Here is a 12,180-nt window from a genome sequence, read left to right as displayed (position 1 = left end):
GTGGAGACCAAGGCCATGAATCCCAGGCTCTTGTTTGGCAGGTGGCCTGAGGCTGATCTCAGAGCCAGTGCTTCCTCTTTCCTGGAGTGTCCAACTTCTGTTGCTTGAGAGATCCTTGTAAGAATAACAAATTGCCCTAGGAGATGACCACTGAATGGCGTAACTATGAGGTTAAACATTTAAATAAAATAAATAAAAACATCAGGACACTTTACCCCTAGATACAGTAATGTACAGTTCCCTCTAAAACCACAATGTAAATAATTATTCTCAACAAAATTAGTGATGCTTTTGAACATCATTTTATATCTTGCCTGTTGTCAGATTTCTCCAAATTTTACCCCAAACGCCTCTGCAGCTGGTTTATTCAAACCAGGAGGCCGTGAAGTTTCAATAGAAAGCCCAGGTCTACCTTTGTCACCTTTGGGCAGTGAAAATCCCAGGGCTCCAGGCAGAGGTGGCCTGGTTCCTTCAGTATATGGGCATATGCAAGCATGTTGGTGTGGCAGTGTGCGCTCTGCATGTGCACGTTTGTGCATTTGTGAGTGCATGAAGTTGTTTGAGTTCACAAGCTTCATATGCACACAAGTGTACACACACATTCATCCATGTGAGCACACACATGTGTTTGTGTGCAAATGTTAGTGTGCCTGTGTACATGGGCACATGTGTGTCTGTAGGTGATGTGTGCATGTTTGGGGGAACAGTAAGAGGACAATCCCTCTCTTTCCCATCTTGATGATCATGGCTGACACTCTATAACAAAAGCAGGTTAACAGGAGACAAGCATAACCAAATTATTTATTTATTTATTTAGTGGTATTGGAGACTGAACCTAAAGCCTCAAGCAAGTGCTCTACCATTGAGCAATACTTTTCAGTACTTTTTTTAAATTAAATTTTTTATTCTTTTTTTTTTTAGTTGTAGATGGACACAATATCTTTATTTATGTATTATTATGTGTTGCTGAGGATCAAACCCAGTGCCTCACACATGCAAGGCAAGAACTCTGCCACTGAGCCACAACCCCAGCCCCTTATTTTTTAATGGTAATTTTTATTGATGCATTATAATTATATATAATATTGGGATTCATTTTTACTTATTTGTACAAGCACACAGCATAATTTAATCCCCTCTCCATCCCTTTCAAAATTTTAAGTCACCCAGACTGGCCTGAACTTACAATTCTCCTGCCTAAGCCTCCCACATCACTGGGATTATAGGTGTGTGCCACTGTGCCCAGCCAGCATAACAAATTTACTTGATCATAGTCTTATGTAATACTGGAGGCTTCAGAATGAAGACCCAAAGACCCAGGGTGAACTCCCCATTTTTATGCTCAGGTCTGAAGAGGCAGGGACAGCCATGTAGAAACATGATTGGAAAAGAAGTGTGTGAGTTGATGGTAGTGAACTTGGGGGTGGCCCAGCCAGGCCTGTCTGTGCAGGCTCTTCGGGCCACTCTGCAGCATTCCTTCTGTAATAAGGGCCTGATGATCTGCAGTTAAGCCAGGCAGGTCAGAAGAATTTCTTTATTGCGGGAGTGTTGGGGGTAGGGGAGTTAGAGTAGCATTCTTATGTTTCATGGCTGGTTTGGGGACCCATCTTGGAGAAGAGGAATTCTGGTTTCTATGGCTTGCCTTGAGGAAAGAATGGTGGCAGAAGACGGGAAGGCCTCAGAGGCCTCCACATAAAGTGTCATTTTTTTTATCCCCAATGTGTGTCACGTGTGCACACATGTGCCTGTATCTGTGTCATGAAGGTGCATTGGGTTCGTGTGCACATGTGTATGTATGTGTATGCAAACACAGTGCCCTGGGTCCCGGTCCAGGCTACACACCTCTCTACTCCCCTGTGTCCTGCTGTCTTCCTGTCCTTAGCCCACACCTGGCATGAACTTGGTCCTTGGCCCATTGAATAAGCTCTGAGAACAGCTCAGAGGAGCGAGAGGAGGGGCTTCCCCTCCCTTCCCCAGAGCCAGACCTGGGAGCAGCCAGGACTGTGGTGAGTCTGGGCTGAGCTCCCTCCGAGCTGTGCACAGGAGCACAGTGAAGTGCCCAATGTGCACAGGAGTGAGTGTGCAGCTGGAATGCCAGCTGTGTTGGAAGTCAGGCCCTGCCAGCCCTGAACCTCACCTTTCACACCAGGAAGCCACCCGGAACCTCAGAGCCCCGGGGTTCATTTGTGGGTGTGGTCGCTAGCTCCTTGGCTAAGTGACTAAAATCAATCTCTAACCTTCTCCCCTCACTGGAAGTCCACTGGCCCAAAGTCCCAAACTTTCTGGCCACAAGTTTGGTAGCCAGGCCTACCAGGAGCCAGCTTATCAGAGTGACCAAGACCTCCCTGTCATTAGCGACAAGGGAGTGGTCTATGAAGGTCTGTGCAGGATCAAGAGGGGCCCAGCGGGCAGATATCTTCACTGTGCCTCACCTGTCCTGAGGTGGGTGGGTCTTCTGCTCACTTTTTTATTGTCTTAACCGCTTGCCCATTGGGTGGTGTGTTCTTGGACGGAGTGTGGGACAGGGCCTAGTCTGCCAAGGACGGTGCGCGCCTGGTCCTAGGGATAGGCATGGCTACAGTAGGTGACCAGTGCATAATGTCAGGTGAATGAGCTCAGCTTGGCTCCTACCACAGAAGCCTGGCCACAGCCACCACTGTGCCCTGGTGCATGACACCACCACTCTGCCCCCATGTGTGGGCCACAGCCTTGCGGCCAGAGAAGAAGCCGAGGCTCAGGCTCAGGCTGGTCCCTGGATGTATCAGAGGGCACAATGGTCCTACTTGTGCCTCCACTTCATCCACAGTGATGGTAACAAGTCATCAAAAGCCACGCCATTGAAAAAGCCAGGAAAGCAAGACTGTCTCCTCCCTCCGCCGTCCCTCCGAGTGCTGCTGACTCCTCCCATCCATGAGGTCGGTGTGCGGTGCTCAGTGGGGCCTGGACTGTGCAGAGGCTCCTCACTCCCCAGCACACCCTCACACTCTCAACCAGAGCTGCACAGGGCCAGGGGCGAATGGGTGGGGCATCCAGAGGGAGGGCCATCCATCCTCCTGCAACCATCAGGATGGTAGCCTGCACAACACTAGAGGTTAGCCTGTGACAGTGTCCTGAGGCTGCTTCAGGTCCAGCATCAAACACAGGGCTACATCCTCTCGAGTTCCGAAGGCTGAGAGTCCAAGGTAAGTGTCTGGTAGGCCGTGCTCCCGCCCAGGCCCCGGAGGAGGAGCCTTCCTGCCTGGTGGCTCCTGGTGGTTCCTGGCTGCAGCCACACAGCCCCATCTCCCCAACGTCTTCCTGTGGCTCTGCCTTTCCCTTCCTGTAAGGACTGCAGTCCCTGGATTACAGCCCATCCTGAATCCAGGATGCCCTCCTCTAGAGAGCCTTAACTAAGAACACCCGCAGAGATCCTAGTTCTGCATAAGGTCCCCCCAGGTCCTGAGCAGATGTGAACTGGGGGCATCCTGTCACCCTAGTGCTGGCTGCTCCCACTTGGCGATGAGGCCATCTTTCTCCTCAGCTTACAAAGTAAGAAAATGAGACACAGGTACTGGAAGTAACTGGCTCTTCCCCCTGCGGCTGGCTGTGGTGGCTCTGCAGGATCTTCCTTTGCTCATAGTAGGTTGGGGTGATGAAAAGGATTACAAGAATGAAGGAGTTAAAAGCATCAATGTGCTCCTGTGTCCTCCCAACTTGCTTTTTAGCTTTCCTGGGGTGTGGGCACTTTGGGGCTCGGGAACCAGCCAGATCTGGGCTCAAATTGCACTGTATCCTTTGCTAGCTTTGTGACCTCAGACAAGTTACTGCACGTCTCTGTGCTGTTTCTTCACCTGTAAAATGGTGAACGTAAGGGTCTTATTGTGGTGCCAAGTTCAAGAAAAAGCAGTCTAACAACTCAGGGAGCAGTGCCTCTCCTTTCCCTGTGTGTCTCTTGAGGAAGGCAGACCAGGCCCACTCCTCGCCCACCCCTTGCCCTGACATACTTGGTGCCCCCTCGTTCTCACTGCCCTCTTATTCCTATTTTTGAGCCTCTCTCTATATGGCTTGAATTTTCTTTCTTCTCTCCCATTTTCTCTGCTTCTCTTTATTGTGTAGACCAGCCTAACTTTGCTCCCAGAAAGCAACAAGTCTCCTCTTTCTCTAGGGGTTGGGGAGGGGCGGACAGTGAGAGACAGAATGGCAAATATGAGACTCTTGCAGGGGGTGGGCTTGGTGAAGGAGAATCCCTGCAAGTCAGTGATTTGGTCTTTTCCCACGAGCAATTACGTAAAAGCTATTAGTGCTCGTTATGACTACGAACAGAATGAATGAGCAGGCTCCGACACATCCCACTGCTGCCCGCTATGGTGAGGACGCCCCATCCCCTGACGCCACGGGGCGCTGCAGGGCCGCTCTGCAGTGCAGAAGTGCTGGGGAACTCCTGCCTGGAGAACTCTTGGTCAGTGACCCTGGGAGCCCCTCCCTGTGGTGGCAGGACCCCACACCTGAGTGCCAGTCTTACTCCGGGGTGCCCCACACATTCAGCACAATCACCAGAGTGGCACTGTCTGGTCACACACCCTCCTTAACCATGTTACTCCCCAGTATCTTTCCCCCTTATAAACTACCTACCTGGAGTCATTGTCTCCAGGTCTGCTCTGGGATAGTAGTGACACTTGGGGACAACAGTCCCATCTAGGGCCTCTGACCACTCTGTGGGTATTGCCTTCCTACAGAAGCCAAGCTCCCTGAATATGAAGAGCCTGCTGTCCAAGGTGTACCCCCCAGCTGGGGTGGAGCTGGGCACCCTGTGGCCAACAGGGGAGGCTGGCAGCCTAGCCCTGAGCACCCAGGTGCTCAAGGAGATGGCCCTGGGCACCAAAAGCATTGCCCTCATTGCAGCCAGCCGACGCTCCAAAGCACAGGATTGGGAGGGCAACAGCAGGCGCTCCTCCCGCCACCTCCTAGAGGAGGCAACCCTGGATTCCAGAGACCTGAAGCCCAGCACCACCCCTGACCCCACCCTGGCAGATAGGAGCTGGCCCCATGCCAGCCCACGCAGGGACCATTCCATGGAAAGGAAGTCCAGGAGGAAACGCTCACCCTCGCTTACCTGGAGCGTGCATTCGGTAGGTGCTAGGGCACTGGAGGAGGACAGGAGGGCAGGTCAGGGACACTGAGTCATGGTTGACACGGGAGGCCCCAGTTCCTCACCTGTCCCTCAGCAGTTTCAAGCTCATATGTGATCTTGAATCACATGTGTCCATGTTCCATTCGAGAGAGAGATTGAGACTTATTACCAGGAACTGGCTCAGGTGATCATGGAGGCTGGAAAGTCCCCAAATCTGTAGGCTGAGTCAGCAGCTGGAAGCCCCAGAGAGTCAGTCTCAATTCAAGGCTAAGGGTGGGAAAAAGTCAATGGCCCAGCTGGAGGAACTATCTCTTATTTGGGGAAGGGCCTGCCTTGTGTTCTGCTGAGGTCTTCACGTGATCAGAGGTGGCCCACCACATTAGGAGGGCCATCTGCTTTTCTCATCCAGATGTTACGCTCACCCAGAAGCACTCTTCCAGACACCCCCAGAATAATGTTTAGCCAAGTATCTGAGCACTCCGTGGCCCAGACAGGTTGACGCACATAACTGACCACTGCCCTGGGTTTAGACGAAAATTCCCACTGCTAGAGGACTTTATAAGGGGAAAGGGGGACTCACTGTTAGAAAAGGGTCATTTATTCATTCAGTGGGGACTGAGGAGATTAGTAGGAATTCTGCACATTTTGTACCTAGAGGCTCACAACAGTCTGTCACACGGTAGCTGTTTAATCAGTGCTCCCCTTGCCATCCTGTCCCTTCAGCACCCATTCCTCACTCCACACCACACCTGTTGTGTGACCTTTCCTGCAGGAGAAACTTCAGCCCCACTCTGTGGAGCACCTGGTGGACAGCCAGCTGCCCCCAGCGCACCTTCAGCAGTCAAAGTCGCCAGGAAAAAGCTTTCTCCCTGCTGTCCCCGTGGCCTCCAAGATAAAACCCAGCCTCAGTTTCCACACAGGTACGGCATCCAAGGCAGAAAACAGCATGTCAGTTTTTTCTGTATCCTATGACACTGTCCCTCCTTCCATATGAGCATCTTAGAAAGTATGAAAGGCTGCCCCGTGATCAGCTGTCCCGGTGAGCTGGGGCCACTGGCTTCCTGAAGATGGGGCCGTGGGCTCGCCTTGAGCCTGCCGACTCTCCAGATGGCGATTGAGATTGGGTGTAGTCCCCAACTCTATGTGCCTGTGCTCCTGTCCTAAAGGCCAGTTGGTGAGGTCAGAGGGTGGCTCTTTGGGTGTTATGATAAAAACAGTTAACTTTATTTTGCTACGTAGATCAAAATTATACATGAGAAGAACCATTTATGAACCCTACCACCCAGAAGTAGTCACCAAGAATAGTATCCTGTCTCTGCCATTGATGTGAATAGCCCCTCCCCTTACAGGAAGTCAGGGCTGTGTGTGATTCATCACCACCGCAAACGTGGTGACCTGCAGCAGAGGTCAAGACCAAGTATTTGAGAATACAGTACAAGTTTGGTGGTACCATGACTCATGACCAATGGCTTAGTTCTATATTTTTGTTTACTGATTTATTTTTGCAGCATTAGAGATTGAACCCAAGGGGGCTCTACCATGAGGTGTATCCCCAGCCCTTTTTGATTTTTGAGACAGGATCTTGCTAAAGTTGGAGACTGGTCTTGAACTTGTGATCCTCCTACCTCAGCTCCCCAAGTCACTGGAACCACAAGTGTGCCCTACTGTACCCAGCTAGTTCTGTATTTTAAAAAATGCTATATTTTGCTAGGGGCAGCGGTGCATGCCTGAGGCAGGAAGATGGCAAGTTTGAGACAGAAGAGACTGTCTCAAAATAAAAAATAAGAAGGGTTGAGGATGTGATTCAAAGTGTCAACCCACAGAAGACTGTAAGGAAGTAGAGCAAGCTCCTCCTCACCAAGGTGGCTGGGAGCACCAGCTGACCCGGGGGTTACATGATGGTGCCCATTTACTGAGCACACACTGCACCAGGCACTATGCTATGCACCCTTCAGGATGCATCTTTATCCTCATAATAGTCCTGTGAGGTAAGGAATGGCCCCCTCTATGTTATATGATGAGTAAACTGAGGCACAGAGATGTTGAGGAGTTTGCTCAAGTCCACACAGCTGGGAGTGGCAGAGTTGGGACTTGAAACCAGGTGAACTGGCTCCAGATTGCTAGTTCATGACCACAGTTCCATGTCCTTTTGTTTTTACTTTATAAAGGTGTGGTCTCTGGATCAGAGGGTGTGCACATTGGGGGGTTATGGATGGTATTTCAAGGACAGTGGAAGCAGACATTGCCAGGTTTACTGTCCACCTTGCCACAGACATGCAGCTTGGCACTTCAGAAGTGTTTGATCCTGATGACAAAATTGACAGAATGAAGTCATCAGCAGTGTGTGTGTGTGTGTGTGTGTGTGTGTGTGTGTGTGTATGTGTGTTTGGTATCAGGGATTAAATTCAAAGGCACTTAACTATGAGCCACACCGTCAGTTCCCCCCTTTTAAAAATATTTTTAGTATTTATTTTAAACAAGGATGGAAAGAAAATATTTTAAGTGACACAATGAACTTAATCCATGGAAAAAGTATACATAGTTGATATTAGAATATACATATCTTTGGGATTTTTTAATTCTTTTAGTCATGTATCACAGTAGAATCTATTTTGATATGTTTATACAAGCATGAAATGTATCGATATTCTAATTAGGATTCCAGTTCTTAGGGATGTACATAATGGTGAGATTCACTGTGGTGTATTCATATAGGTACATAAGAAAGTTATGTCCAATTTGTTCCTCTGTTTCTCCTACTCCTATCCCTCTTCCTTCCGGTCATTCCCCTTTATCTAATACACTGAACTTGTATTCTTCCTCTACACATTTTTATATACAACTAATTGTTTCTGTAAAAAACAGGTAATGAGGGCTGGGATTGTGGCTCAGTGGTAGAGCACTCATCTAGCACAGGCGGGACCCGGGTTCGATCCTCAGCACCACATAAAACTAAAGGCATTGTGTTGTGTCCTCTACACCTAAAAAATAAATATTAAAAAAACAGGTAATGAATTATATATAAAACTGATACCAAATTGTGGGGGGAAAACTATCAAGCTATTTTTACCCAGCTTTAGGTGAGTCAAAGATTTTAATAGAAACCACCATGTTACATGATCATGTCTTTGGGCATGAGCAGGTGCCGCAGTCCGGCTGCAGCAAAATAACCTGGGGGTGACGAGGAACTTGTGTAGATTGATACAGCAGGAGTGGAAGCCATTTATTGTAGGACAATAGAGGTATTTATACATTCCACACAGCTTATTAATTAGCATAAACTAGATACAGCAGTCAACCAATAAGGAATCTCCACACTTAATGGCTCGCTGGCGTTACTTCACAAACCACTCCCTCTGGCAAAATGCCAGGCGCCATCCTGACTTGTTTACAGACTCTAACAAGCAGGAGCAGAATGAGCATGTTCAGAGGATGCTTTCCTGTTTCCATTATGTAAGCTATGCATAGTGAAGAATAGGACCGGGAGAAGCCAAGTCCTCTTCATTCTCACCTTCTATGAGCCCAAACTCTCCCATCATGTATCTCTATGTCTATGTCAGACCCCCAATTCAAGCAAAATGCAGATTGTTAAATCCATAATCAAACCACCAAAGAAAGTAGACGAAATTTATACAGAATTGTTTCCCTGATGAGTTTAGATGTTTTTCATGTTTCTTAACATATTTTTGCATACCTGGGCTTGTGGATGCAACTTAGGAACCAAGTTCACCTTTTTATTTTTTATGTTGAGACAAGGTCTTGCCAAGTTGCTTAGGGTCTCATTAAGTTGCTGAGGTTGGCTTGAACTTGAGATCCTCCTGCCTCTGCCTCCTGAGCCTCTGGGATTACAGGCATGAGCCTCCATGCCCAGCTTGTAGTACCATTCCCCACCCTCCAAACTTGAAACACTTTTAAAAACAAAATGTTCTTTATGGGATTTTCTGTTTTCAGGAGTAGCCCCCTTCCCATTATATGCTCTTAAAACAATGAAAAGTCACAGAGAACACAGAGTGGCCTAGAGTGGGAGCTGGGAGTCAGGGATGGGGCTGGCCTTCCCCAGCACTCCCAGCTGACAGGCAGTACACAGTGCCAGGCTCCAGTCATGCCAGGGGGTGTCCATGATAGCCCCTTCCTGGATCAGGGACTTAAAAATGCCTGTGCAATTATGTGTAACGGCTCAGCCTGGTGGGTGGGTATTCATATCTCCTCTAGAAATGAGCCTGTGGGGATGTGTTTGTATGTGATCAAAAATTACATTTTCTTTCCCCAACAGACTATTGTGAAATTTTTAAACATAGACAGGAGCTGAGACAATAATTACAATAATCTCCATGTACCCACCACCCAACTTGTTTCTTCTCTCTCTATACTTTTGTTTGTTTGTTGTTTGATTTCCTGGGGATGTCTCAAGAAAACCCAAGATCGTGCCATTTTATTTCATTTCAAGAGCTCCCTGACAATAGAGCTTTCCGTGTGGTAGATAGAAGAACAAAGAGCTGTTCCCTAAGATCATCTCATGCTATCTGCGTACAAAAGAAGACCAACTTTGCAGATAAGCAAGAGTAGTCTGCACTGGCCCTCTCAGTGGGCAGGAAGGGGCTGCTTCTCCAGGATCAGGCCGAATTCCTGCTGTCCTCCCCAGGAAGTGGCTCGATGCCCTTCTCAGTGGTGCCAACACAGTCTCTGTGGGGCCAGGGTTCTCAGCTCTACAGCTGTGGGGTTCTGTGATCAAAAAGTTAAGAGCTGGATGGTCCTTCAAGATCTGTAGCCCAGCTGGTTCAGGTGGGTAAACTGAGGCCTGGAGAGTAGAAGTGACATCTCTAGGGTCACATCAGGTATTGATGGCATGGTTAAGATTGGTGCCAGTGCTGCTCTCTCCACCTGGCTGCCGTGCTTCAAGAAAGAATGTACTTGTGTTTTCAGGTGTACTGAAAGGGCTGGCAGGAGGTGGGGCAGACCAGGTATCCCTTCTTGGCAGGGGCCAGACAGCTCTTCACTGCACATAGGTCCCCTGGGGAGCTGGAAGATCACAGATGTACAGTGTTTGCAGAAGGCTGGGCTCCCAGATGGCATCTTGGCCCAATGAGTTTCGAGAGCTGAGTGAGACAAGGAGGAAGAGTGTAGAACAACGCGACTTGGGCTTGGACACTCAGGGGGCTTCTCTGTAGGGTGATGTTGGGCAGAGACCTGAGGAAGTGGGAACCCAACTGGATGGAAGGGAGAGATGCCCTTCTCTCCCCACAGCCCACCCCCTGGCTTCCTTTTTTATTTGAGTATGTGCAATAAACCCAGCGAGTCCTCTTCTCTGCCATGTAACCACCAGCCAAGAGCAAGAGGGGATGGAGAAGGAAACACAGTTGCTGATGGGAAGAGACAAGAACCAAAAGCTGGGCTGGGGAGACTTCTTGAAGGACAGAGTGCAGGGGTTCACATAGAAAAACAATCCCTGGGGAAGTCCCAAGGAGGGGTTAGGCACAGAGCCTGACGTGGGGTGACTTCTTGGTATGTGTTGTCCATTCTTCAGTTTGATTTCCAGGAATCACTGGGTAGTGCTAATAATGATATCGTCCTGTCTTTGTTCAGATGAGAACACACTCCACGTGCCTGAAGTCAGCTTCAGCTTCCCCAGCGCCATGTGGCAGAGCAGCACAGGCCCAAGCAGGCCACCCCTCCTGCCCAGGGACATCCGAGGTCAGTGTCTGCTTCCTCCCCACCATGCAGTCCTGTAGCTCCCACCCCACTGGCTACCAGGATTCTCCTGTCCCCTCCATGGGGAGAAGTAAGGGCAGGAGGGTCGTTGTGCACAACTCAGTCCACTCTTGCCATACCGCCTCTGTGTAGGCCCTGTAATTGTCCTTGTTTGCAGGACTCTGGTGTTCACAGAAGATAGAGACTTGACTGAAGGTCACTAGGGAGTGAGAGGAGAGCCAGCATTTGAACTTGGGCTTTTTGTCTGCAATGCTCAGTTGTTCTGCTGGTAGAGAAGAGACAGCTGGATCTGGCCTGGCCCCAGCAGCTCTCCCATCCCTGATGCTGTACTTCACTTGCCTCTCACACATTTGCCCAGCTTCAAATGAACTGTAGGCCACAGCCCCAGATCGGCCAGGAAGGCTGGAGGAAGGCTGATGGCAGAGGAGGGTTAGAGTTGGGCTGAAAAGGGGAGGGCTGGGCAGCACCTCTGATGGGGCGCAGGGGCTGGAGTTGGAGAGCCACATCAGGTGAGTCAGCATGTGGCAGTAAGCTGGGGTGTGCACTCAGGACAGAAGGAGATGGGACTCTCAGGGCTGAGTCTTGGTGATGTGGAGCCAGACATCTGGAGGTTGGAGAGATACTTGGGAAGGACGTAGGTACCTGGTTGGTAGGTGGGAGTCTAACTAAGCCTATTTCCTATGCCCTGTGTATAGACCCATCCAATTCTTTTAAAGAACTTTTATTATTTCTTGTATCTTCAGACACGTACAAATAATAGCTTAATTTATAGTGTAGAACTGCCCTTCCCGGTAGAAGTATGAGGTGAGCCACATATATAATTGCAAATGTTCTCATAGGTACAGGTGAAACCAATAATGTGTTTTATTTACCTCAATGTATAATCAATGTAAAAGTAATAATGAGAAAGTTCACATTCTTTATTTTGGTGCTAAGTCCTCTGAAGTCCATGTGAGTTTTGCACGTACAGCACATCTCAATTTTGCATTTTGGGTGCTAAGTAGCTGCATGTGGCCAGTGGCTGCTATATTAGAGAGCACATTCCAGAACATTACCAGAGCATACCACCTAGTTCTTGGGCCCCTTCTGGAAGACAGAAAGCTCTCTCTGGTATCATTGACACCATTTTGTCACTCCCTGAATCACCTTGCAACCAAACCATCAGGAAGGATAGGTTCAATTATTAATGGGCTTATGGACCACTTGGGACCATCTGGGCCCATGCAGGAGGTTCATTCTTCTGTTTGATCTTAGTACCTGCTGCGGCACCTTTAACCCATTCCTCGTGTCACTGATTAAGAACTTGTCATTATGCCATTCTTTAAGGATTCTTGGCTCTCAATGGTGTTTAGCAGTGGGAC

General features: G+C 49.0%; 1 protein-coding gene across 1 annotated transcript; it reads left to right on the top strand.

Annotated features, from left to right (window-relative positions):
• Window positions 1–4,024: 4,024 nt before the first annotated feature.
• LOC139702897 (uncharacterized) lies at window positions 4,025–11,008 on the top strand. The gene is made up of 4 exons (XM_071605450.1): window positions 4,025–5,108; window positions 5,883–6,030; window positions 10,694–10,801; window positions 10,977–11,008. The coding sequence occupies exons 1-4, from the start codon at window positions 4,734–4,736 to the stop codon at window positions 11,006–11,008; spliced, it is 663 nt and encodes a 220-aa protein (XP_071461551.1). The 5' UTR covers window positions 4,025–4,733.
• The last annotated feature ends 1,172 nt before the right edge of the window (window positions 11,009–12,180 follow it).

This window comes from Marmota flaviventris, chromosome 19 (assembly GCF_047511675.1).
Source record: "Marmota flaviventris isolate mMarFla1 chromosome 19, mMarFla1.hap1, whole genome shotgun sequence".
In the NCBI taxonomy this organism is placed as follows: Eukaryota; Metazoa; Chordata; class Mammalia; order Rodentia; family Sciuridae; genus Marmota; species Marmota flaviventris.
This window is presented reverse-complemented; position numbering and strand designations above follow the sequence as displayed.